This window comes from Chanodichthys erythropterus, chromosome 9 (genome assembly GCF_024489055.1).
Source record: "Chanodichthys erythropterus isolate Z2021 chromosome 9, ASM2448905v1, whole genome shotgun sequence".
NCBI lineage: Eukaryota > Metazoa > Chordata > Actinopteri > Cypriniformes > Xenocyprididae > Chanodichthys > Chanodichthys erythropterus.
The window spans coordinates 14172777-14199452 of record NC_090229.1 but is presented as its reverse complement, the minus strand read 5'-3'; the positions used below and the strand labels follow the sequence as shown (position 1 = coordinate 14199452).

At 40.8% G+C, this 26676-nt stretch overlaps 2 protein-coding genes across 3 annotated transcripts in view; both read left to right on the top strand.

Annotated features, from left to right (window-relative positions):
- The window catches only part of rgl1 (ral guanine nucleotide dissociation stimulator-like 1), a 29528-nt gene extending 16460 nt beyond the window's left edge, over positions 1-13068 (top strand). The window contains exons 2-18 of one of the 2 annotated variants that reach the window (XM_067394679.1): positions 1031-1141; positions 2739-2947; positions 4124-4198; positions 4509-4702; positions 4826-4950; positions 5089-5304; positions 5690-5793; positions 6542-6626; positions 6960-7049; positions 7156-7242; positions 7469-7501; positions 7624-7745; positions 7820-7909; positions 8472-8652; positions 8741-8992; positions 10742-10856; positions 10984-13068. In XM_067394679.1, coding sequence (XP_067250780.1) covers positions 1031-1141; positions 2739-2947; positions 4124-4198; positions 4509-4702; positions 4826-4950; positions 5089-5304; positions 5690-5793; positions 6542-6626; positions 6960-7049; positions 7156-7242; positions 7469-7501; positions 7624-7745; positions 7820-7909; positions 8472-8652; positions 8741-8992; positions 10742-10856; positions 10984-11171 — 2277 coding nt within the window. In that variant the 3' untranslated portion in view covers positions 11172-13068. The remainder of the gene's footprint in view (positions 1-1030; positions 1142-2738; positions 2948-4123; positions 4199-4508; positions 4703-4825; positions 4951-5088; positions 5305-5689; positions 5794-6541; positions 6627-6959; positions 7050-7155; positions 7243-7468; positions 7502-7623; positions 7746-7819; positions 7910-8471; positions 8653-8740; positions 8993-10741; positions 10857-10983) is intronic. The other variant, XM_067394678.1, reaches the window with a different exon arrangement.
- A 1037-nt stretch (positions 13069-14105) lies between these two features.
- Positions 14106-25951, top strand: plin3 (perilipin 3). The gene is made up of 8 exons (XM_067394680.1): positions 14106-14197; positions 21178-21244; positions 21511-21706; positions 22729-22811; positions 22889-23120; positions 24598-24956; positions 25083-25301; positions 25419-25951. Exons 2-8 carry the CDS (start codon positions 21179-21181, stop codon positions 25521-25523), a joined length of 1260 nt encoding a protein of 419 aa, XP_067250781.1. The 5' UTR covers positions 14106-14197; position 21178; the 3' UTR covers positions 25524-25951.
- The last annotated feature ends 725 nt before the right edge of the window (positions 25952-26676 follow it).

The following is a 26676-nucleotide window of genomic DNA, read 5'->3' as shown; positions in this document are numbered from 1 at the left end:
AAATCTAAAGATTTTTGTCTTGCTTCATTAGGAGTTTTTTACTTATTTAAAGCATTATTTTTATTTCTCCTTTTCTAATTTATTTGCACTCTAAGAAGGACATTTGTCTTTAAAAAATTCTAAATTTATGTTATCAATCTTATTGTAAATGATTCATCCATGCATATTTTTAATTCATCTTTTAATTTTTATTTATTAATTAAAATGTCATAACTGTATCTTTCTCTGCTGATTTATGCAGGACTTCTCCAGTCATTTATCTTCATAAACCCAACCCTTTTTTACAATCAACTGCAAGCTTGCATTCAGATCTGGCTCCATCCAATCAACATCAGATAAATCCAAGCCCCCGCCCGACATTTTTTCTTTTTTTCTTTTTTGATAAGCCGTTTCACTCAGATGTATGTCACAATATGAAAGAAAAGATCTGACTTTAATGGAGATGATAGACAGAGATATTTGGGATATGAGAGTCTATGCAGGGTTTCATTTATTACAGCTCTACTTTATTAATATTGACTGAAGAGGAGGGCAGAATTTATCAAAATCTCTGTCTGACAGTTTAATATGAACGTTAAGCTGTGCAGAGCCTGAAAAACTCCACTCACCCAGGCGCTTAATGCTGGTCATCACATTATACTGTTTGTATTTGTGTGTGTGTGTGTGTGTCTGACTGAGAAAGCATATGCGTGTGTATGTTTATAGACTTCTCTGAGTTTGGTTTTTGAACTCCAAGGCTGGATGGAGAAATCCTTCCCTGTTAAGAATCTGTAAAAGCTCTTAGGCTGATTTTTAAAACACCATGCCAGCTCTGATCTCATTTTCTCTCTCTCCCTCCTCTCTCTGTGTCTTCTTCCTCCAAATGAGTTATCATCTCCTCCACACACCCTATCATGTCTGTCATTCTTTAGATACTAAAATTTAAAGCCAGGGTTCCTGTTTATGCCGAACTGAGACATATTGTTCCCCAGTTTTACTCCACAACATTCAAAATGGTGTAACATTGATTGTTTTTTTCCCCTCTCTACAGAGCTCTGTACAGGACTGGGGTGAGGAGGTCGAGGAAGGGGCCATATACAACGTGACGCTAAAGAGGGTCCAAATCCAGCAGGCGGCTAACAAAGGCGCAAGATGGCTGGGGGTGAGTGGAGGCCTTTGATCTGAATGCACTTCCACTCTTATTTAAAGAAACACTTTGGGTGCCCATGCTGGGCCAGCCAGACAGTAGGGCATATTAAGGGTGACCATGTAAAGCTTTTTATAGTTTACGGAAGTATTTTATTTGTGGGGTTCTTATAACGTTCTTGTCATTAGTTTTCATGGTTGTAGTGTTGCACATAAACCTTTTATATAGGGTTGTTTGTTTGGTAAAAGCTTGGTTAAAGAGAAAAATCACATTCATGTCATTCAAAAACCTGTATGACTTTATTCTACACAAAAGAAGATTGGCTTTAATTGTATGGACAAAAACAGTTCCTCCTTTGTGTTTTCCTCAATGTTATAGCTATTTTTCATGTGTTTTAGTGACAGCGAAACATTAAACTCAGTTCTCTGCTGCAATTGTTTTCAACCATAAATTTGCTGCACGATTTTCAAGGTTTATACAACATTGTTATTTTATGAAGCCATGCTGTTATGACTCCATTCCGAATTACAGCGGTGAATATGGTATAATCTGTTTTTTTAACCTTGAATAACTTTTTTTCCATATTGTCAACACCCTTCTGAAAACAAAGCACTTATGAGCTGATGTGGTTTCCATAGGGCTTCAGTTTGTTGTAACATGTTTCTACATCGAATGGGTGCATAGTAAAAAACACCTTCATCAAAATCATTCAATAAATGTGACGTTCACGATAATGCTGATTTCAGAAGCCACTTCACTTTACAGTAATCATGCTGTAAAATTGAAATGCAGATTTGATTGACATTGCAGTTAAAGGAAGGCACATGTTTTAGGTTCGGACATCAGTTAGAGCCCTGTTTTAGAGAGGTCACAGTGCTTAATGTTTGACCTAGTTTTGGCTGCTGCAACTCACTCACTTTATTTGTTGCTCTAAAAGATTTAGTATTCTTGCTCTTCCACTGATACAGTGTTATTTTAGTATCATTGAGTTTTTGTTAATATTATATTTTCTGTTTTCATTTGAATTTTTATTTAATTTTGTGTGTTGTCAATTTTTAAATAAATATATCTATATAGTTTTTTATTAATTTTTATTTCAGTTTTACTTTAGTTAGTTTAGAAAAAAGTTAACCTAAATTAAAATGAGAAATGTTGCTTTTGCAACTAGTTGAAATAAAATAATTGAAGTTTTATATATTTTATTTTTTATTCACTTAACTTTTATTTTAAAGTAATGAAAATGTTTTTTAATGGTTTTGGTTTCAGTTTTAGTTTGAGTTAACTATAATAATAGCCCTGCACAGATATTCACCTTTTTGTGGACCATTTTTTTGTGTGAACTGCACAATCATAGTATTTTTCAACTAATGAAGCACTGGTGACTTTCCAGCGTGTCTCAGAAAGGGAGGAGGAGGATTGCTCTGATTAAAAGCAGATTGTAGAGTTTCCTGTTGTAGCGTGCTTGCAGTACCAAGGTCTCTTTCTTTGCCCTGTTTATTTCTGCTTTTCTCCCTCAGTTTCTCTGCACGATACTTGGATGCGTGTTTAAAAATTGACATGCTTTTATATTTCTCTCAAGGTATTTTTCTCTCCTTTTCCTTTGCTCTTTCAGGCAGAGGGTGACCGCTTGCCTCCAGGTCACACGGTCAGTCAGTTGGAGACATGTAAGATCAGGAGTATCCGAGCGGGGACACTTGAGCGCTTGGTAGAGACACTCCTCACAGCATTTGGTGATAATGACCTGACCTACACCAGCATCTTCCTCTCCACATACAGGGCCTTTGCCACCACACAGAGTGTACTGGAGTTGCTGCTGGACAGGTGTGTACACTAGCGTGCATGTTTATGTAGTAATGAACATTATAAATGTCAAGAGAAACCTGCAAGCATTCCGGCTGGCTGTTTTGAAAGCTCAGGTTTGCGTTTAGTTTATTTCTTTATTTGAAAGGGGACAATGTACATTAATAAACATTAAAACAATGTAAATGTACCCGAGTTAGCTCAAAAGTGCTAATTTTCATCGGTAGTCCCCCAGCCAGATTTAAACAAGGCAACCTTTAAAAACAATCACAAGTACAAAAACACACAAAAATAAAAAATAAAAAAAATTATATTACAACACATTATAGTTAATAAATACAATTCATATAAAAATGATATAGTATTTAAATACACACATAAAAACATTAGTGCCCACAAGTTTAGCTCTCTACAAGCCATTTTTTTGCATTCTTTTTGAATGCTCTTGCGTACATGCAAGAGCGCTCGTGCTATGCGATGATCAGTATTAACATATCAGCGGTCGGTTAAGTTGCGTGAATATAAACAAAAAATTGGATACGTGCCAAAATATCAGATCTACAGGGATCCCAAAGTCTTGGAAGACATGGAAATATCAGGAAATTTCAAAAGTGTGATTTCCAGGCCTGACAAAATGTCTTGGAAGTGAATTAAAGGTTATGGAAATTTATAGTAAATACTTTTTCAAGTTCAGTATAAGTATTTCCTCCTTTGACATTAATTTTTGTCAAAGTGATCTTTAAAATGGACCTATTATGCTTTTAAACTTCTGGTTATGGTAAGGGGCCAATCACAACACACTGGTCCAGCCAATCAATCACAGCACATTGTGTTTTTTGGAAGGAGGGGCTTCATAGTGACAGGAACTAAACAGAGCTTTACTGGCAGACTTGGAGGAGAGGTGCTGCAACATTGTAAAATTAGTGAAAAATAATGTTTTTTGAACATTCAAGCATGAAAACTTATTCTTTTAAACCTCAAAAGCAAAATCAAGACTTTTTAAATGGGCATAATAGGTCCTCTTTACAAATGTATGTTGAGTCATTGCAAGTGACCAGAAAAGTCATGGAAAAATGTTTGCATTCATTTTATTTTATTTTACTTTCATACCTGATATTTTATACTTTATTTTGGGTTCTTATGCAGTGGTTACCCCCTGTACCATTTGTCAGCATGCTTACCTCTCTTCTTTCACAGGTATGGCAGTTTTGAGGATTGTGAGGGGGAGCGTAACCAGTGTCGGACTGGAGAGAGCAGAGGCGCTGTGAGAACGTGAGTTCTGTTTTTGTCATGGTTATCTGTGCTGTTATATCTGCAGTGACTTCCGGCAGCTCTTGTGTTTGTTGTTTCATTTCCATGGAAGCTTAAAAATAGAGGTCAAAGTCTGTGTTATTGTGTGTGTGTATGTGAGTTTGCAAGCAATTATGAAATAAAAGGGAACTGATGAATAATGGCATTTGGTTGCTGCATGAATCACAGCATTGCAATTGAAGTGTACTATAAGAGATTTCTTCACTAGTGTGTGCCATCTGGTTTTCTCTGGTTTATACAAACATCTATGTGTTATTTTTCTTTTTTTTAGTGCTTTGGCCTCTATTCTGAGAGCCTGGTTGGATCAGTGTCCAGAGGACTTCCAGGAACCTCCATCATATCCGAGTTTGCATCGTGTGCTGGGTTTCCTGCAGAAGGCCATGCCGGGCTCAGAGCCAATGCGCCGGGCTCAGAGTCTGCTAGAACAATTGCGTGTCCAGGCCAGCCTAGAGAATGAGACTGAAGGTAAGTCATGTCCGGATACTGGTAATTATTTAATCCATACCTTGAATTTTATACCTCTTTTTCTATTCATGTTTGTTCTGTCTTCCTGTGCATACAAAAACACCTGCTGTCCATTTGTTGCAGGAGGTTTTCAGTACACCAACCCCTTCTGCCTTGGGGAAGATGAGGAGCTGGAGATCGATTTGCAGGAGGACTTCTTCTCCTTCGAGGTTGACCTTGTAGCAGAGCAGCTGACCTATATGGATGCGGTGAGAAATAATTTTTTTTTGTATAAAATAAAGAGGGTATGAATGACATGGATGACAAGGAAGTGTATATAGTAATGATGCAACTTTATTTTGCATGTTCTTTGACTCAAGCTATGAAACATTTCCTTTCTTCCACAGCTGCTATTTAAGAAGGTGGTTCCTCATCACTGTTTGGGCTCTATCTGGTCTCAGCGTGATAAAAAGGACGGCAAACACAGCGCGCCCACCATACGTGCCACCATCACCCAATTTAATGCGGTAACAGCGTGTGTGGTCAGCACCATCCTTCGCCAACGTCAGATACGCCCACATTTGCGTGCTCGCATCATCCAGCGCTGGATTGACATTGCTCAGGTGCATAACCCAACACACACACACGCGCTTGCACGGTCCCAACATGCCTTAATGCTCACGTTTAAACCTGTCAACTTCTGGCTCTTTAGAACTAAATCAATCTGCAGCACTTTTGTGTTGCTTGATTTTTTTTTTTTTTTTTTTTTTTTTTAAAAGCCTGATGTTGATCTGGAATATATTTTTACAAAAGGCTTTTGCTGTTCTCTGTGCATTTGGTTAAAGAGTGACACCCAATCTATGACTTTGAGACATAACTGTTTTAGATCTAGATAAACCAAAGTAGACATAATAATAAGATTCAGCCTTCCAAAAAATCTGATAAAGTCTGTTTAGACCCATTTGTAAATGAAAATGTGTAAATAAATATGGATTATCATGTTCTCAGGAGTGTCGCATTCGTAAGAACTTCTCGTCTCTGAGAGCCATTGTGTCGGCGCTGCAGTCCAACCCCATCTACAGACTGAAAAGAACGTGGGCCTCTGTTTCCAAGTAAGTCCTGTCAATAAACAAGACTGACGGTCATTTCTTTGTTTTTAAATGGTATATAGGCTGCTAAAATTATGTATATATCCTTTTAACAATATTGGTTATGTTTACCAGTTATGTTATGGTTACTAGTTACTTGTCTAGTTGGATATACACTACCATCTAAAAGTTTGGGATCACTATTATTTTTTTATTATTATTATTATTATTTTTATTTTTTTTATTCAGCAAGGATGTATTAAACTGATCAAAAAATGACAGTAAAGACATTCACAATGATACAAAAGATTATTTCAAATAAATTCTGTTCTTCAAGCTTTCTCTTCTATCAAAGAATCCTGAAAAAAGACATTACAATCTATATCACAATTTTCACATTTCATTAAGCTGCATGGCCATTTTCAACATTGATAATGTTTCTTGAGCACCAAATCAACATATTAGAATGATTTCTGAAGGATCGTGTGACACTGAAGACTGGCGTAATGATGCTGAAAATTCAGCTTTGCTATCACAGAAAATTACATTTTAAAATATATTAAAACAGAAAACAGTTATTTTACATTGTAATAATATTTCACTGGTTTAACTGTATTTGATCAAATAAATGCAGCCTTGGTGAACATAAAAAAATCTTAAAAGCCTTACTGATCCCAAACTTTTGAATGGTGTAGTTTTTTTCTGTATCTCTGTTATTAAGAATGACATGCTCTTACTCTTGGATTGATTTTATTTTGCTCTGCTACATTAGAGACAGCATGCAGATGTTTGAAGAGCTCTCCGATATTTTCTCCGACCAGAATAATTACCTTACAAGCCGAGAACTGCTAATGAGGGTGAGCTCACACACATGTCTCTCATTCACAGTTCTGGTTATGTTGTGTTTTCTTTGCACAGAGGCATTTTACAAGTTAGCATTCGTTAATAAAGGCGCACGTGGAATCATTGGAATACATCATTGAAACAATTATTAAAATCTCTTGCCACTTATGTGTTTGTTTATTATGTTTTTAGGCTAATTTGATGATGCTTTCGGCTACCAATAAAGCTGTAGTACTCTCAACTCCATTTATCTGAAAAAAAAATAAAAAATACAGACAATGTAGAAAAATTCTGCCAATTCCTTCTGGGCCTGCTAAAAACTAATGCCATCTCTCTGATTTTCATAGGAGGGCACCTCAAAATTTGCCAGTCTTGACAGCTGTGCCAAAGACCACCAGAAAAAATCCCAAAAGAGACTGCAGTTACAGAAAGAGATGGTTAGTAAAAAAAAGTATTAATATGTAATTTATTTGTGAGCAAGAGTTAGTGTTAAATTTTGTGTGTGAAAAAGTATACAAAAATATATACTTTTTTTGTCTCCAGGGTGCCATGCAGGGGACGATCCCATACCTGGGTACATTTCTCACAGATCTGACCATGCTTGATACAGCACTGCCTGACCAAGTGGAGGTGAGTCAGCTGTTCATCCACCACAGCTTTCCAGAGTAAAAGAAAACCTCATAAAGAATTATCTCTGGTGTTATTATTGACCTAGCATTCCCAGACTGCTGAGGTATTCATTACCAAGGTTTATTTGACCTTCTTTTGGATTGTTTCACAAGAACTATAATCAAAACATTTCATGAGTAAAATCATGTGGAGAATCCGGGCTAAAGTCTCTTTCTGTGCTTCACAGGGTGGACTGATTAATTTTGAAAAGCGGCGCAGAGTAAGTACAACATTCCTCATTATTTGGTCTTTATTAGAGTCAAAACATCTGTTGAATCCCTTATTCATGGCTATAGGCATTCAGATCTGTGGGAATGTTGAACAAAATCTCTTTTTTTATAGGAGTTTGAAGTGATCGCTCAGATTAAGCTCCTGCAGTCTGCGTGCAATAGTTACTGTCTGACCCCTGACCCCACATTTCTGCGCTGGTTTAAATGTCAGCCTCAGCACACAGAGGAGGAGAGGTACATACTTTTTTTTCACTCCTCTGAATATTGTGTAAGTCTCAAAGCTAATATTGGTCACTCATGTTTTGCAGCTATGCGCTGTCGTGTGAAGTCGAAAGACTGGGAGACAACAGCCCAACGTCACCAAAACCCCGCAAGAGTATGGTGAAGAGATTGAGCCTGTGAGTGACCTAAAACTGAAATTTTGATGTCTGAATTAATCAAGTTTTAATACTTTTATTTAGCAAGAATGCATTAAATTGGTCAAAAATGACAGTAAAGATTTGTACATTGTTACAATAGATTTAGGTTTCAAATAAATGCTGTTCTTTTGAACTATATGTTAAAGAATGCTGGAAAAAATGTATCCACTAAAGTATTAAGCAGCACAACAATGGTTTCATCATTGATAATAATATGAAATAAGTTTCTTAATCACCAAATCAGCATGTTAGAATGATTTCTGTAGGATCATGTGACACTGAAGACTGGAGTAATGATGCTGAAAATTCAGCTTTGCCATCACAGGAATAAATGACATTTTACAATATATTAAAACAGTCATTTTAAATATTATAATATTCCACAATAAGTTTCAAACAAATAAATGCAGGCTTGGTGAGCATAAGAGACTTATTTCAAAAACATTGAAAGTCTTACTGACCACAAACCTTTGAACAGTAATGCATATTCAAAGACTTTTTTTGCATTTCATTTCTCTTTTTGTGCTTCCAACTTCACTAGACTCTTCTTGGGAACTGATGCCACGAACACAAGCTCTCCTGTGAGAGAGAGTCCTCGGTCGCCTCCTACTGGCAGCTCTGGGGAGAGCATGGACTCAGTCAGTGTGTCTTCCAGTGACTCTAGTCCCTCAGAGAGTGAAGGCATGACACCCACACACTCTATAGACACTCATCTGAAGAAGGTACAAACATCTTAAATCATGGCAAAATTCTTGATATACTGTTGTATAAAATTAAAGTATTAAACACACACCTTTTTGGTTACCATAGCTGTCTGAGTCTTCCTCCTACACCTCATTGCACTCCATGGACACTTCCTCCTCTACAGCCAGTGCTTCCATATCTCTGGCCTCCCCGACCTTGCCCGGGCCCCCCTGCAACCACCGGCGCTCGATCTCACTGACGCCCTTGTCCCCCGCATCACCCAGCTGTCCACCTGCCTATAACACACAAGCTCAGGATGCATGCATCATCCGAGTAAGCCTCGAACAGGGAAACGGAAACCTCTACAAGAGTATCATGGTTAGTGATGAATATTATTAATCTGCTTTTATCAGTGTGTGGAATCTATTCTTGCTTATTCATACAAGTATATTTGACCATTGTTAATATATTGGTCAAATATAGTATGATTATTTACTGATAGATTACCTACTTGCTCTGCAGTTTAAGAGCCATTTTATATTAAATTATATATAAAGAAATGTAAATTATTATTGCTAATTAGGGTTTAAAAAAATAATAATAATTTATTTATATATATATATATATATTAATATAATATAATATAAAAAAATAATATACATTAGTTTTCAAATTGTGGTCTGGGGTTTAGGCAAATATGATGAGATTAAAGGGTTAGTTCACCCAAAAATGAAAATTCTGTCATTAATTACTGACCCTCATGTCATTCCCCACCTGTAAGACCTTTGTTCATCTTCAGAACACAAATTAAGATATTTTTGATTAAATCCGATGGCTCAGTGAGGCCTCCATTGACAGCAAGATAATTAACACTTTCAGTGCCCAGAAAGCTACTAAAGACATATTTAAAACAGTTCATGTGACTACAGTGGTTCAACCGTAATGTTATGAAGCGACAAGAATACTTTTTGTGCACCAAAATAACGACTTTATTCAACAATATCTAGTGATTGACGATTTCAAAACACTGCTTCATGAAGCTTCGAAGCTTTACCAATCTTTTGTTTCGAATCAGTGGTTCAGAGCATCAAACTGCCAAAGTCACATGATTTCAGTAAACGAGGCTTTGTTACATCATAAGTGTTTCGAAATGTTTTGAAATTTCAATGCTTCACATGACTTTGGCTTATTGATACACGCTCCAAACCACTGATTGGTAAAGCTTCGAAGCTTCATGAAGCAGTGTTTTGAAATCGCCAATCACTAGATATTGTTGAATAAAGTCGTTATTTTATTTTTTTGTGGTAAAAAAGTGCCAAAAAGTATTCTCATCACTTCATAACATTACGGTTGAACCACTGTAGTCACATGAACTGTTTTAAATGTCTTTAGTAGCTTTCTGGGCATTGAAAGTGTTAATTATCTTGCTGTGAATGGAGGCCTCACTGAGCCATAAGATTTTAGCAAAAATATCTTCATATGTGTTCCGAAGATGAACGAAAGTCTTACAGGTGTGGAACGACATGAGGGTGAGTAATTAATGGAAGAATTTTCATTTTTGGGTGAACTAACCCTTTAACCGTGAGTATGTCTTTTGACAGTCAGTTTTTAACAGAAATAAATAAATCTATAAATAGTTTTGTGGAAAAAAAAATATTTATTTAATTGTTAATCTCTCATTTCTTACAATGTACATAAGTTGCTTTAGAATACATTTTAAATTAAATGGTTAATAAATATTATAAAAATATATATTAAAAATAGTATTATTTTTATTAATGAATTTTAAATAATTAAAATTCAATAATTTAAATGAATTTTCACATTTTTCACTTTAGGTTTATACATTCAACATTAATAGTGGGGGGGGGGGGGGAATTAACTGTCATCTTATAAATAAATATTTCCAGATAATATTTTGATGATTTATTTTTTAGTACAGTGACAATATAACGGACAGTTATTTAATTTTGTAATATCTTAATGTCTTTGTAATATCTTTCTGTTGTTCTTACACATTATAAATGGGTTTTAATATGGCTTCAAAAACTCTAAAAATCCATGTTCTAATAGCACTAAGTTCATAGAGAGAAGAGTTGTAAAATGCATCATTGTTTCTCCATGCAGCTGACGAGTCAGGACAAAACTCCAGCGGTGATCTCTCGAGCCATGGCCAAACACAACCTGGAGGGTGAGCAGGCTGCTGACTACGAGCTGGTGCAGGTCATCTCTGAGGAGAGAGGTACAACATTAAAACTTGTGTATCTTGTGTATCTGACACATTTTAAAATCTTTAATATTTAATCTATTTAGGCTTGTTATGGTGGAATGCCAACATCACATTCCCAAACTTTTTTCTTTTTCTCCAGAGTTGGTTATCCCTGACAACGCCAACGTTTTTTACGCCATGAGCACGTCTGCGAACTTTGACTTCCTGTTGCGTCTTCGTGGTTCAGAGGGGAGGCCGGTTCAGCTGCGCAGTCGTTGTAGCTCCACACTACCGCGCACACAGCAACGCTCCAGTCTGTCCGTCAGGCTCAGCAAGGTCACACTGTGACCTCAGCTTTTTTTGGACCAGAGCGGGCTTCGTAAAAAGACTATAGAGGGTGGAGTACTAGAAAATGGGCTTTATAAACTATTGCAAGGCAAGTTTGTTGACTTCAAAACATGTCAGAACTGATTTAGACATCTCAAGCTCTTCCATTCTGCCTTTTGAAATAAAGGCTCTTCAAATAGTAGCATGTGCCTCCACCTTCCTGTCTGGCCCACATGTAAAGAGATGCATCCCACCCTCCCTATTGCTGGATATTTTGCACATGTGCAGGATAGTCTCCTGCTCCTCATCAGTATTTGCATAAGAGCACATCTCTTCCCAACCAAGAGGCCTACACGACTTCCTCTGAGAGTGAGAGGGGAACGAAAGAAGCTGTGGTAAGAGAAATCAAAAGACAGCCATGTTGCCTTTACCAACGGTAATGATGGAACTCTTGCGTCAGTATTGAAGATGATCTGCAGTAGCTGTGATGTCATCATTGTCATCAACATGTCCTCCTTCTGTCCCCTTGTGCACTGTGTGGACAATGTGGACTGCATCCCTAGACTTAAAGTGCTTAGATTGGCTCCTGGAATCCATAGAATTCCATAGAATTGCGTTTACTTACCATCTTTAAACCTTGAGAAAAAAAACAACCATTTCCTCAAGATATCACAAATGATGAAACAAGGTATATAAAGTCTGAAACCTCATGCTGCCTGTATTTTCATGACTTTCTCTGCCTATTCTAAGCATTTTATCTCTATTTGTGTTTCTCATATTGTGAGCTGTGTGACGAATGCAAAAAAAAAATTGCGTTCTGATTGGTTCCTGCTTGGTTTTATCAAGTCTGTGGTTTCCTTTCACAATTGGATCAATGTTGAGTCTTGAAGGTGTGTTAACACCGCACCAATAGGATGGGTTTCTCTTCAGAAACCTGGATTGAGCTGCCTTCCTCACTGATACAGTGGCACTTGATATGGAGTGGGCGGAGTCAATAGGTGTGTACTGAAAAGAGCGCTTGATCCACTTTTTGTAGCTTTCATTTCTTCTGTCTTGAAGCAATGCTATATTAATGATATACTTTTCTGCTTCTTTTTATATGTATGTTTTTGTAAGAGATGAAGAAATATCAATGATATCTATGGAAAAAAAGGATTTTGGAAGTTTTAAAAGATTTTGTTAACTAAAAGAGAAAATGTAAAAAGCTGTGAAAAAATGAGTGTGTGATTGTAAAGTGAGCATTAAAACAAGTCAGACATTTCCATCTACCAGCACAATAATTCACTCTCATTGTACCCTGGTCACCATGTGAAACATTTTCTTCAACATTCGTGCACCCAATGAACACAAAAACATGTCTTACACTAAAATGAATTTTCACACTCAGGCATTTAAACATCTAATGGTTTCAATAGTTTCTAATGGCTTACAGAATTTCTGCCTTAATCCTGTTCTTTCTAATTCCCATCAATCTGTTAATCTGGTATGTTATGCATGTTAGTTGGCTCTGACTCCTAGTAATACTGTACATCAACAGATGTATAGAATGTGCCAAATGTTGCCTTTTGTTCTCTCACAGTAATTGAAAGACACTTATTTTTGTTACATTGAACACGTAAGACTTCGATGACACTAACAGTTTCGACAGTAGTGTTTTAACAGTAGTGGGGCAGCAGTGTTTGTGTTTTGATTCATTTGTCTTGGTTCAAATTTATTCAGCATTTGTGAATTTTCTCAATTCTTTATTTTGAATATTTCTTCACTACCAAAGAATTGTCTATATACAGCGAGTCAGTGAATAAATTATTATCATTATGTTTTTGTTTTGTTTTTTTTGTAATTTGAATATTACTTTTCATGAATTAAATGGAGACACTCTAAAAAAAGTATTGTGGACGTTGACTGAATTTGACTGCTTGCATCACACATAAAATACCATAAGACAGATATGACTCATTCATTTAAACTGTTTTGTAATTCTCTTTTCCATTATCTGCTTCAGTATTGTTATCTAAAACTATTAAAAATAGTTTTCGGTAATTGAGATAAAATATACATTTTAGATGACAAACTTAAACTTGTTTAACTCGTTTGCCTCAGCAACTAACTGAAATACGTTTAACTGTATATAAATAATATTAAAATAACATTCTAGATTACTCAAACCAATAGTACTCACAGCGGCTGCCAACTCAAAGGTTTGAAAGCAAAATTTTTTAAGCATAGTATCAGTTAAAGTACACGTAAACAACTTACACATCACCATTATCTCAAAAGATTAGCAGAAGCATAGAGGCCACTGGTTTCATATCGTCATTAGATTTTATATCTTATCTTGTTTGGTTGTCATCAGAGTTTTAACCACCATAGACATGTAGGGATAGAGCTGGATTGTGGACCAAACCAGAATTTCAGACGCTTGTCTGGGGCTCAAAAAATCATGCTGTGCGGCTTGAGACCTCCAAAGATGTTTGGTTACATACTCGGTTTCCATGTTGCTTCTTTTACCTCAGATGAACTTAAAAGGTTTCTATAACTGGTAAACTGCCAGAATCTTTATCAGCACCCTGATAAATCTGGTATATAAAGGTCCAAAATACTGTGAGAGAGTAAGTAGTTCATTAACAGGATGCTTAAAATGTTATAATAATATATTAGATCACTATATTCTCATTTAAGACATTTGTACATGAGGCATTTTACACTAATAATTATAGGTTATTTTAAAAATGCATTATTTAAACACTTTTCTTGGGTGGCACAACTTGGTGAGTCTGGCCAAACAATAATGAATCTGAGCCTTTAGGGTTAGAGAGGAAATAATAATCATATATAAAATATGCTAAAAGGCAAAATTTGAAAAGAAGGCATCAATAATTGAGGGTTGTTTCATAATACGAGATTTCATAGAGGCTGATTGGTTTGTTTCAAAGAACTCCGCCTAACTTGGCACTTTTATTGCGTCAAGTTGACACAAGCTCTTCACTAGACAGAGACTCCGACATACTTCACGCGGGTCAGCGAGGGACAGCAGAGATCAATAACAGGTCAGTTATTATGACAGCTGTCTGAGAGAATAGGAAAATGACTAGAGTTTGTGGCATGGCAAATAACAGTCGCTTTTGCATCGGTCTATTAATGTGATGTCAGTTGAACTCTCAAAGAGAGAGCGCGAGCAAACGATTACGTTTTGTCTCCAGTTTTAGCTAAAAGTTTCTTCACGCGCACTCAAACAAGCCGCGCCTCAGAAACTAAATTAAACTAAATAACTATAGTACGATACTAAATAAGGCTATTGTAAGATTATAACAGTTGTTGAGGCGGTTTGTCTCGTAGTCTTTCGTTTCAGTCTCTTCTAGCTGTCAGATTCCACACGGAATCAATGGCGTTATGGCGCAACAATCAAATTTCTCAGAGGAAGTGGGTGAAAGTTTACACCCTTTCCTCTGTTCAACACTCTTTATTTGTCATTACGAAGGTCATCATTATGATGATGACGGATCTTAACGCCCACGTCTTTAAAATTTAGCAAAGATATGATTAATTTGCCAACGAAGGATGATTTATCCCCAAATTATCTGAACTTTACGTGTCACAAAACGTACTCGGTTACTAACGTAACCTCGGTTCCCTGAGATACGGAACGAGTACTGCGTATGGGGAAAGGTCTCCCTTTTTCCCCGCTGCTGAAGCCTTTTTCAATAACGCAGTGTAACTGCACCGTCATTGGTTCACTCATAGACAAGTTGTTGAACCAATGGCGGCGCGGCATAGCTGCGCGGCCTATGGCGACAAAGCGCGCGAATATTCCCGCCGAAATGGGCGGGGTATAGGGCTATATAAGCAGGCGTTTCGCCATAGGATTTCAGTGTCAATCGACTGAAGCGACGACCCTGAGCCGCAGCCTCGTGGCACGGCAAGTGACGCAGTACTCGTTCCGTATCTCAGGGAACCGAGGTTACGTTAGTAACCGAGTACGGTTCCCTTTCGATACTTCACTCGTACTGCGTATGGGGAACGAATTCAACCACGCCGTGCCACGGCTGGGAACGATATAGCTTGCATTTGGCCACCCAGAGGGGGGCAAAAAGGACAAGCGGAGGCAAAGCCTAACCGAACCCATGGTTACACTGAAGGAAGATACTTCCTATGGTGGCGTGAAGCGGGACCTGTTGGAAGCCGCTAATCACACCGACAGGACCCGAGCTTGTAAGGTCGGGACATCGAGGTGATAGAACCTGACAAAGGTGGACGGCGAAGACCAGCCGGCCGCCTCACAGATGTCTTGGATGGAAACTCCGTTGGACCAAGCCCACGAGGAAGCCATTCCCTCTAGTGGAGTGGGCCCTGACTCCTATGGGGCAATTAGTGCCCAGTGAGGAGTAGCACAGGTTAATAGCATCCACTATCCAACGGGAAATGCGTTGTTTCGAGACCGGAGACCCTTTGGTGCGGCCGCCAAAACAAACAAAGAGCTGATCTGACTGTCTGAAAGACTGTGATCGGTCTATGTAGGTCCTCAATGCCCTGACTGGGCAGAGTAGCTGCAGCTCTGGTTCGTCCGCCGAGGGAGGAAGAGCAGAGAGCGAGATGACCTGAGCTCTAAACGGAGTTGAGAGCACTTTAGGGACGTAGCCATGCCTAGGTTTCAGAACGACCTTAGAGTCACCAGGCCCGAATTCGAGGCACGCAGGGTTCACGGAGAGGGCCTGCAAATCGCCAACACGCTTTACCGATGCTAGTGCTAGTAGCAGAGCGGTTTTTGCCGTTAGGGGCCTGAGGTCGGCTGAACCCATTGGTTCAAATGGGGCTCCTTTCAAGGCCCTGAGGACCAACGAGAGGTCCCAGGAGGGAATAGTGAGAGAGGGCGAGGAGGATTCAAACGCCTAGCACCTCTCAAAAAACGGATCACGAGCCCGTTTCGTCCCACCGATTGGCCAGCAATAGGAGCGTGGAACGCTGCAATGGCTGCTACGTAAACCTTAAGCGTGGAAGGGGAGCGCCCCATTTCCAAGCGTTCTTGGAGGAAAGACAGTATGGAAGATACGTCACTCTCCACAGGGTCTATGTTGCGTGTTGAACACCAATCAACAAAGACTGACCACTTCTGGTCGTAGAGGCGCTCGTAGATGGGGCTCTAGCCTGAGAAATGGTATTTAGGACGTCCTCGGGGAGGGCTAGTCGGCTCCCATCGAGGGACCAGAGGTGCAGAGCCCAGAGCTGCGGCTGTGGGTGCCAGATTGTTCTGTTTGCCTGAGAGAGGAGGTCCCGTCTCAGGGGAATCGGCCACGGGGCTCTTAGAGAGAGCCTGAATAGCTCTGAGGACCAAACCTGGTTCCTCCAGAGCGGGGCCACCAGAAGGACTCTGTGCTGGTCTTCTCTGATACGCCTGATGACCTGGGGGATCAGTGCGATCGGAGGGAAAGCATAAAGGAGCGTGCTGGGCCATGTGTGGGCCAGAGCATCTACTTCCTTCGAGAAAAATGTTGGGCAATGAGAGTTGTCTTCTGAGGCGAAGAGGTCTACCTCTGCCTTCCCGAAGAACTCCCAGATCGTGAGGACCACTTGGGGGTAGAGCATCCACTCGTCGGAGGGGATGTTGCTCCGTGACAACATGTCCGCACCCAGATTGTTCCTGCCAGGAACATGAGTCGCTCTGAGCGACTGAAGCCTCGGAAGAGCCCATTCCAGCAGACGTTTCGCCAGAGCGCATAAGCGGCTGGACGAAAGACCGCCTTGGTGGTTCAGGTATGACACCACCGTCATACTGTCTGACCGAACTAGAACATGACGTCCCGTCAAGTAAGCCTGAAAGAACTGAAGGGCTTTCATCACTGCTAGCATCTCTAGACAGTTGATGTGTAAATGGCTTTCCTCGTGGCTCCACGAGCCGAAGGCCGGTCTGCCCTCGCACACAGCGCCCCAGCCCAAGTTGGAGGCGTCTGTTGAGAGCACCGCTCCTCCGTGAGACCGCCTGTAAGGGGACTCCGCGTTGGAACCATACTGGATCCATCCAAGGTTTCAGGGCTAGAAGACAGGCCCGATTGACCTTGGAGACATAGGCGGCCGTGCCGCCATGCGCTGGGAGGAACCCGGAACTTCAACCAGTACTGAAGAGGCCGCATCCGAAGAAGGCCTAGCTGCAGCACCGGGGAGGCGGAAGCCATCAGCCCCTAGCAGCCTCTGGAAAAACTTCAGAGGGAGATAGGCTTTGTTCGTGACAGATGCCGTGAGCTGCTGAATTGCCAGGGCGCGCTCTGGCGAGACTACTGCCGTCATACGGACCGAGTCGAAAACTGCTCCCAGAAACGAGATTCGTTGAGTGGGGCATAGCGAGCTCTTGGCTAAGTTGACCCTGAGACCCAGGCATTGTAGATGGCTGAGGAGCACGGATCTGTGGCGTTCCAGCTCGTCTCCCGTGAACGGGCTAAGATGAGCCAGTCGTCGAGATAATTCAGAACCCGGATTCCCATCTGTCTCAGAGGGGAAAGCGCCGCGTCCATGCACTTGGTGAAAGTGCGGGGAGCCAGAGACAGCCCGAAGGGCAGGACCGTATATTGGTATGCCACCCCTTCGTATGCGAATCTCAAGAATCGTCTGTGACGGGGGGCTATCTGGATGTGAAAATACGCATCCTTCAGGTCCAGCGAGCAGAACCAGTCCTCGGGGCAAATGTGCGCGAGGATCTGCTTCAGCGTCAGCATTTTGAACTTCCGTCTCGTGAGGGAGTGATTCAAAAGCCTGAGGTCTAGGATGGGTCTGAGACCGCCATCCTTTTTGGGGACCAGAAAGTAGCGGCTGTAAAAGCCTGTCTCGCTCTCTGACGGAGGAACCATTTCCACAGCTCCTTTTTCCAGCAACGACATGACTTCGGCCCGGAGGACATGAGCGTCGTCCGGATTGACCGATGTTTGAAGCACCCCGGCGAAGCGGGGGGGCCGTCGTGCAAACTGGAGCGAGTAGCCCTGGTTTACGATCCCCATGACCCATTCTGACACATCGGGGATGGCCTGCCAGGCCTCGGCCCGAGTGGCTAGGGGTTGAATAATGTTGGGTGACAGACCGCCGTTGAGAGGGTCGTACACCGCGAGGGGTGGAAGAGGAAATTTGCTCTTTTTGTGATGAGGTAAAAATTTGTCCGCCGTGAAAACGGCGTTTGGAGTGGGCGCAACAGGTGTGGGCCCAGCTGTCACTTGGAGTATGTTTCCCACGCCCGGAAATAAACGAGGCGGAGGGGAAATTACCCGTGGGAGCTTTTGGGGTGGTCCGGCCGTAACGGGACGGTCCCCCATCCTCTTCCTGTCCGACGAATCAGGACGACTTCGGAGGCACCGGGTCCAGCACAATCCTGGGCCGGGGTCCCTGGCGCCTCGGGAAGGGAGGGCGCTCGCAGGGCGCGAGCGCTGGCGATGCTCCTGGGGCGGCGCTGCCTGTGTTGCAGGTGGGGCTGGTTTGTTCTGCTGAGCCGGCGCAGTCCTGGGGCGGCTAGACGCAGAAGCGGAGCTGGAGCGCTTAGGCAAGAAATGCCTCATAGCCTGAGACGATTTCTGCGCGGCAGTAAAGCGCTCAGTGAAGCCATCCACTGCAGGCCCGAAGAGACCAGAAGGCGAGACCGGGGCGTCTAAGAAGGCCGTCTTGTCTAGGTCTTTGATCTCCGTTTGGTTGAGCCACAGGTGGCGCTCCAACACGACCAGGCTGGCCATGGAACGACCGATGGCCTGGGCCGTAGCCTCGTAGCTCGCAGGGCAAGATCCGTGGCGCTGCGGAGATCTTTGAAGGCTGGCGCGTCGATTCCAGACTCATCCAGAGAGCGGAGGAGTTTGGCCTGGAATGCTTGAAATATGGCCATGGTGTGGAGCGCAGAGGCAGCTTGGCCCGTCGAGGTGTAAGCCCGTCCAGCCAGAGTAGAGGTGGTCCGACAGGGCTTGGAAGGAAGGGCCCTCTTCGTCTTCCAACCCACAGCCGCGGGAGGACAGAGGTGAGCAGCCACCGCTTCATCTAGGGGTGGCAAGCGCTCGTATCCCTTCTCCTCGGCGCCGTCGACGGCGGTGAGGGCGGAGCGGTGCGTAGTGTGGAGGCGGGCAGAGTAAGGAGCGCGCTCACGACTTCGTCAGCTCTTCGTGGACCTCAGGAAAGAAGGGCGCTGAACGCTGGCGAGGTGCTTGGCGGCGGCCTGGCAGAAACCATTCGTCCAGGCGGCTGCGAGACGGCTCCTCTGGAGGGGCCCACTCGAGGTCCAGCTCTTCAACGGCTCTAGACAGGATGCGGAAGAGCTCGGCATCCATGCCCTGGCCATGCTCGATGGGTTCCAAGGAGGCGGTGGAGCGGGGTCTTCCGGCTCGCCAGCCCATCCTTCCGCTTCGGAAGCCGCAAGAGACATGGAGTCGTCTTGTTCGTCGTCTGTTCCCCCCGAATGAGACGAGGTCACTCGCTTCTGCGGAGGGACGCTGCTCAGGGCGAGAGAACAGAACTGGAGAGAGTTCCCCTGGGAGGAGAGGGCGAGGCACGCGGGGGCTGGGCCGGCGTGAGCTCGCTCAACTCCTGGCGCTGAGTCGCTCTACCCCGCTGTCTTTTCCTCGCCGGACCGCGGGAGGAAGGAGACGGGAGGGCGCGAGCGGCGAGATCGCCCTCAGTGAAGAAGGCGACCCGCGAGCGCAGGGAAGCGAGACTCCGCGCACTCGCAGTGCGGGCATGAGTCTCCAGCGAGCGCGCCGTCTGCGTGGGGCTTGCCCAGGCAAGCGACACACTCGCTGTGTCCATCGTCGTCGTGCAGGGGGGCCCTGCAAGTACCACATGAGTGGCGGGGCATCGTGAGACGCCGCTGCCGTGAAAACGGCAATTGGGTGGCTCTTTTAGAGCGGCGAGGGCCGCGGAAGCTCTTAAAGCGGTGAAAACCGCTGGAAATCGCCTTAGAGCGGCGTTTAAGCCGCGGATGAAGCTCTCAGGCGGCGCGCCGGATGGCGGCAGGGGACGCACAGGAAGCGGCCGGAAGCGGGAAGCGGGAGGCGGCGGCTCGGCGACGGCGCTGAGAAGCTGCAGTCCGCGAGGGCGCCGGCGCTTTCTTCCACCGGCGAGTCCAGGCGAGTCCGCTGCGGGAGCCTCTTCAGACGGCGGCGAGAGCAGAAGGCGGCGAGCTTCTTCGGCTTCAGGCGGAGATCAGCGAAGAGAAGTAGATGTCGTCGCTGAAGGAGAAAACACTGAAATCCTATGGCGAAACGCCTGCTTATATAGCCCTATACCCCGCCCATTTCGGCGGGAATATTCGCGCGCTTTGTCGCCATAGGCCGCGCAGCTATGCCGCGCCGCCATTGGTTCAACAACTTGTCTATGAGTGAACCAATGACGGTGCAGTTACACTGCGTTATTGAAAAAGGCTTCAGCAGCGGGGAAAAAGGGAGACCTTTCCCCATACGCAGTACGAGTGAAGTATCGAAAGGGAACTGATTTTTATTATACCCTATTATTCGTTTTCGACCATCTAAACTAAAGGGAGGTTGAGAGGACACACTTTTTTTCTTTTCCTTCATTTCTCATTACAGTAACTCAAATAAGATAATATATCAAAGCTCTCTTCTTAGATTTAAAGAAATATAAATATAAACTGATATATTATAAATAAAATATAAATATATAGCCTACATCTCCTATGATATAAATGTATTGATCATATAAATTGTATTATTTTATATTATTCTACATTATAAATTGTTCTTCATCTTCTTTGTGGTCTCTTATCTGATATGATAAACTATGGTTAACTTGATTGTTCACTCATCATTTAATGTGACTCGCCCAAGAAGGACATGATCATTCTTGGTCCTGGAACAAAATCAGAACCAACCAACCAGATTGTAGGGTTAGGATTAGAATTATAATTTTCTATAATTCATAATTCTGTCATCTGACTTTTTTTCTGTGAGATTTAATGGTGACAGTGCCTTTGTGTTTCTGAGATGGATCTATTCTAACTATGATTATCATTAAAGTAAATGGTTATTTATACATTTTTATTCAACATCACCCACAGAATGGCAGATAATGGGAAGACAGCAGAGAAGGACACAGTGGCATCACAGGCTACTCAGGAACAACAGGTGAGTCACGTTTCATGACTCTCATATACAGTTACACAACAGAAATTCAGTTCATTTCCAAACACAACTTTTTGTATGAAATACATGTGGCTTCATTCATATAAACCAAATTTCATGAAACCATTCTTATACAATTTTCACATTTTATTCAGTGCGTCAGTTTACATTAAAATGTTTTATGAACAATTTCTTCAGTTCTGTTTCATGAATGAGGCCCATTGTGCATAAGAAGTAAACAGCAACAAAGTTTAATATTTGCATTTCAGAGTGTGGTATCCCGAATGAGCAACCTGCCGCTGGTGAGTTCAGCATGTGATGCGGTGTATAATGCTTACAGCACTACTAAAGACAGCGTGCCACTCCTGAAAGGAGTAATGGAGGTGGCAGAGAGCGGGGTGCGAACTCTGGGTGCCGCTGCTTCAACAGGTTCCAAACCCATACTAGACCGGCTGGAACCTCAGAGTGAGTTTCTTAAACCTAGATGCAGTTAGAAAAGAAGTTAATACAGTGATAGTCAAAAGATTTGAATAATTAAGATTTTTTGTTCTTGAAAGAAGTCTCTTATGTTCATCAGTGCTGCATTTATTTGATGAAAAATACAGTACAAACAGTAATATTGTGAAATATTACTACAATTTAAATGTAGTTCCAAACGTAGGTTCAGGAGGAGCCTAAACATTCAGTCCTGTCGATCATCATTACGAGCATATATAAGCAGCAGTCACTGCGATAGTTCTTCCAGCATCCCTCCTCCTCCCCATCTCCTCCTCTATTTCTCTTATTCTCGCTCTACGCAGTACTGTTATGGGGGGTTTAACTCAGAGCTCAAGCCAAGCCTCGGGTTCGAGCCTCCTTCGAGGACAGCAAGCCAAGTTTGTTTTACCATTTACCATTCAGACTGAATGGGCAGGCGAACTTCTGAAAATAACTTTTTCTATTCGAATATATTTTAAAGATAATTATAATATTGCAAAAGTTTTTAGGTTCAAATAAATTTTGTTCTTTTGAACTTTCTATTCAAAGTATCCTGAAATGTTTTTTTATCAGTTTCCACAAAAAAATATTAAGCAGCAAAAAAAGTTTTCAAAACTGATAATAATAAGAACCATTATTAATAATTGAGCACTAATAATAATAATATAGCATTTTAGAATGGTTTCTAAAAGGTCATGTGACACTGATGACTGAAGTAATGGCTGTTGAAAATTCAACTAAATTATCTTTTGAAAAATTAAAGTAGAAAACGGATATTTTAAAATGTAATATTATTTCATAATATTTTTTGCATTTTTATCAAATAAATTCAGCCTTAGTGAGCAAAAGAGACATCTTTCAAAAACATTAAAAAATAATTATTATATCTATAATTAAGAATTATTATTATATTTTAAATATCCCAAACTTCTGACCACCAGAGTATTAAATATGTTCCTGCTGGTTGTTGAATAACAGCAGTTGTTTTTTGTGTTCTTTCTCTTTTGCAGTTGCAGTGGTAAATGAATATGCCATGAAAGGGCTGGACAAGGTAGAAGAAAACCTTCCAATTTTACAACAACCAGCAGACAAGGTAAAGCCTAGACTGACTTATTCTATTTTCTATATGAATTGCTATATGAATCAACATTGTGAATATCTCCATTGTAGCTGGTGTCCGACACAGTGGGCATGGTGTACCAGTCAGTAACAGGAGCAAAGGATGCTGTGGTGGGGGCCATGCTGGGGGGTGTGGAAAAGACACGTATGGTTGTGACCGGAGGGATAAACACTGTCATGGGGACCCGTGTAGGCCAGATGGTCAGTAATGGTGTAGATAAGGCCCTTACCCACTCTGAAGACTGGGTGGATCAGAACCTTCCACTTAGTGAAAAGGAGCTTGGTAAGTTCCACTTCAGACCCAGTAGTTTAATTATTGCTAAGAAATTACTTTGAAAAGGAGAAAAAATATTAAAGTTAAAGGTAACATCAGCTAAAATAACCTAAAATGTTCTCTTCTCAAGTAGTCTTTTGTTTGAATATACATTGTCACAATGAAAGAGCATGTTTTTGGAGAAAAGACTTTTTGTTTCAGTTCTGGCAAGAGCTAATGAGGCAAAATGAAGCAATAGGGAATGCAGCTTTAAGTAAACATTTTACTTTCAAGTCCTGCTATTGCATTATTACCCAGAAATCCAGAAATGCAATAAATAACACGCTGACCTTAAAATTAAAGTTTTTATATATATATATGAAATGTATGTGTGTGTATATATATATATATATATATATATATATATATATATATATATACACACATACATACACATACAGTCAAACAAAAAATTATTCAGACATTTTTGATATATTTTTACTAGTGGGTGCAGGACACTATAGTTCATTTATGTAAGTGAGGATAGCAAAATAAAGTAAACTGTGACATATTATACCCAAAAAGTATTCATACAGTAAAATTGATAAAAAATTTGGAACCAAAAATTATTCAGACTCTGTGACCTGACCGTGTTTTGCTTAACATAATTAAGATTCATTTTTTATGACACAGTTTAACTCTAAGATCTTGCCATATTTTATTACCATTTTTAAACTATAGTGAATAAACATTATTATATGAACAATATTAATGAATTAAACAATATTGATGAATTTAATGTTCAAGGTGTCTGAACAAATTTTGGTTTGACTGTATATTATATATGAAATTAAATTTATAAAATTAATAGAAGTTTTAATTTCCTTCAGAAAATCTTTCTGTAGTATGTACTGTATAATAGTATATACAACTAACTAATAATAATATATATATATATATATATATATATATATATATATATATATATATATATATATATATATATATATATATATATATATATATATATATTATAGTTTTATTATTTTTGTTATTCCAGGATTCTTCAATGAAATTTCAAATCAATTTTCAGAATCCTGGAAGAAATGTGGTTTATGGTTTCCACAAATAATATTAAGCAGCACAACTTTTTTAAACATTGAAAATAATGACAATGTGATAATAATAAGAAAGTAACAAATTAGCATGTTAGAATGAATTCTGAAGGATCATGTGACACTGAAGACTGGCTGCTGAAAATTCAGCTTTGCCATCACAGAAATAAATTACATAAAAAAGTACATAAAAAATTTAATTAAATACACTGAAATACATAACAGGTATTTTAAATTGTAGTAATATTTCACAGTTTTACTCTTTTTGCTCTATTTTATATCAAATAAATGCAGCCTTTGTGAGAATAAAAGACTTCACACCGACCCCAAACTTTTGCTATAGATGTATGAATGTAAGGTGTTGACATTGGTGTTGTGTGTTCTGCCTACAGCTGCACTGGCTGAACCAAGGCCTGGTGAGGAGGAAGGATTCATAGTAACTACTAGCCCAAGCTACTTCGTTCGCCTGGGTAAGCTGTCTGCCAAAGTTCGGGAGAGGGCGCTTGAGCAGTCCCTGCTTAGGGCCCGCAAAGCCAGAGACACTACACATGCGACTGTGACTCAAATGACCAGCACTTTGGACCTGCTGGAAAGTGCCCGTGTTACTTTGGCCAGTGCCAGCCAGCAGCTAGGGGGCGCTCCAGAGCAGTTACTTCAGCGATGGAAAGAATGGAAGGCAGGGCAGCCCAAAGAACTGCAGGAAAAAGTAACAGAAGAGACTGAGGTGAATGCAGCAAAAGAGAAGGGAGAGGTACACTTTGTATTTTTTTTTTTATGTATTTTACTTACAATTCGATACAAAATATGAATATATATATATCTTACTCAAGACTTTAAGACACATTCTCAGTGTGTATATGTGGATGTCTCCCCATAGGACCTGGAGTGGAGAACCTTGTCCATGGTACGGGGTTTGAGTGATCAGCTAAAAGTAGCATGCTCAGGTGTTGTGTCCAGTGTACAGGGTCTCCCAGGCACTGTGCAGGAACAGCTTCTGAATGCTCGACATACAGCTGAAGAACTCCAGGCATCACTGAGCAGCACCCGGACACTCACACCCATTCTCTTACAGCAGACTCGTCAGCAGATAGGCCAGGTATAGTCAGTTTGAGTCGAGTTTATGCAATTTTGTACATCAATTGTTGTTTTATTCTATTATAAAATGAATGTAGAATTAAGACAGTGTTCATCGTAAAATTCCATCTTTTAACAGGTACGACAATCTTTGGATGGAGTCGTGGAGTACCTTGTCAATAACACTCCTCTCAATTGGCTGGTTGGGCCTTTTGCACCTCAGATAACAGAGAAAGGCGATTAAAAATGGCCCACAACCTTATGAAATAGGTTAATATATGCTGCAAATTGTTGTATGTTGTAACTATTTCCATTTCAGAATTTAATTAGTGTTAACTAGAGTCATTAGACTCACACTACATTTTTAAAATTACATTATAATGAACATAAAATTGCAGTTTTAGCAATGTCAGTATTTTAAACCAAGCATTGAAACCACTGCCAGGTAACATATGGAAGCTTATGTAGGTGGTAAACTGCTCTGTAGCATTCAGAACTTTGTATACTTAATACATTGTACTTTCTAAACAAGAGCAAGCCATACTTCATGTACTTAATGTTTTGTAATTCATGATTTTTTTATGTCATAACTCCTGCAAAAGAGATCTGTTGATCATTTCAAATACAATATTAATCAATCAAAGAAATAAAATACTTTTGTCGAAGAAATTATTTCTGTTTCTTCCATTTGTTTTTGCTTTCTGAGCAAAATTAAGGATTCTACGGAGAGGTAACATACAATATTTAAGCATTTCAGCATATTTAGGGTCATGTTTATGCTATATCAAATGGAAGTGTTATATTATTGAGTCTCCTCTGATCTTGGAATGCCTCTTGGTCATTTAAAGGTGCTAAAGAGGATGTTTTGTTTTATACATTTTTGCAATATTACTTGAAACTGTCTTTACTAACTGATAAAAGACTATTTATTAGGTGCACTGAAAGGAATAATATCAATATACATCATCTGTGCACGAGGTAGGGCCATAAAAACATCAGCCAATGTTTGTGTGATCATCGCATAAACGACTGGCCCGCTGGCTTGTCAATCACTGCCATTACGTTCCTTGTGAGAGACGAGTGCGCTCCAGTAACTTTCCACACTCTACAGGTGCCGCATGCAATGTTTTTGTCAGGAGACAGGAGTAACAACTGCAGATTATGAGTTACCTGCGGTGAGTCCGACATTATGAATCCACTAACACAACACAGAGAATGCCGGTGGTAAACACTCGTGTTCCAATACTTGTGCATGAGTTTTGGGAGGTGTTCCCTCGAAATGAGCTGTGAAGGAGCATGCGCTCATTTCAAAAACTCACTAACAGTCTTTGGTTTCTCAGTCTTCGAAAACATCCTCTATAGCACCTTTAAGACAAGGCACTATAGGCAAACAATTT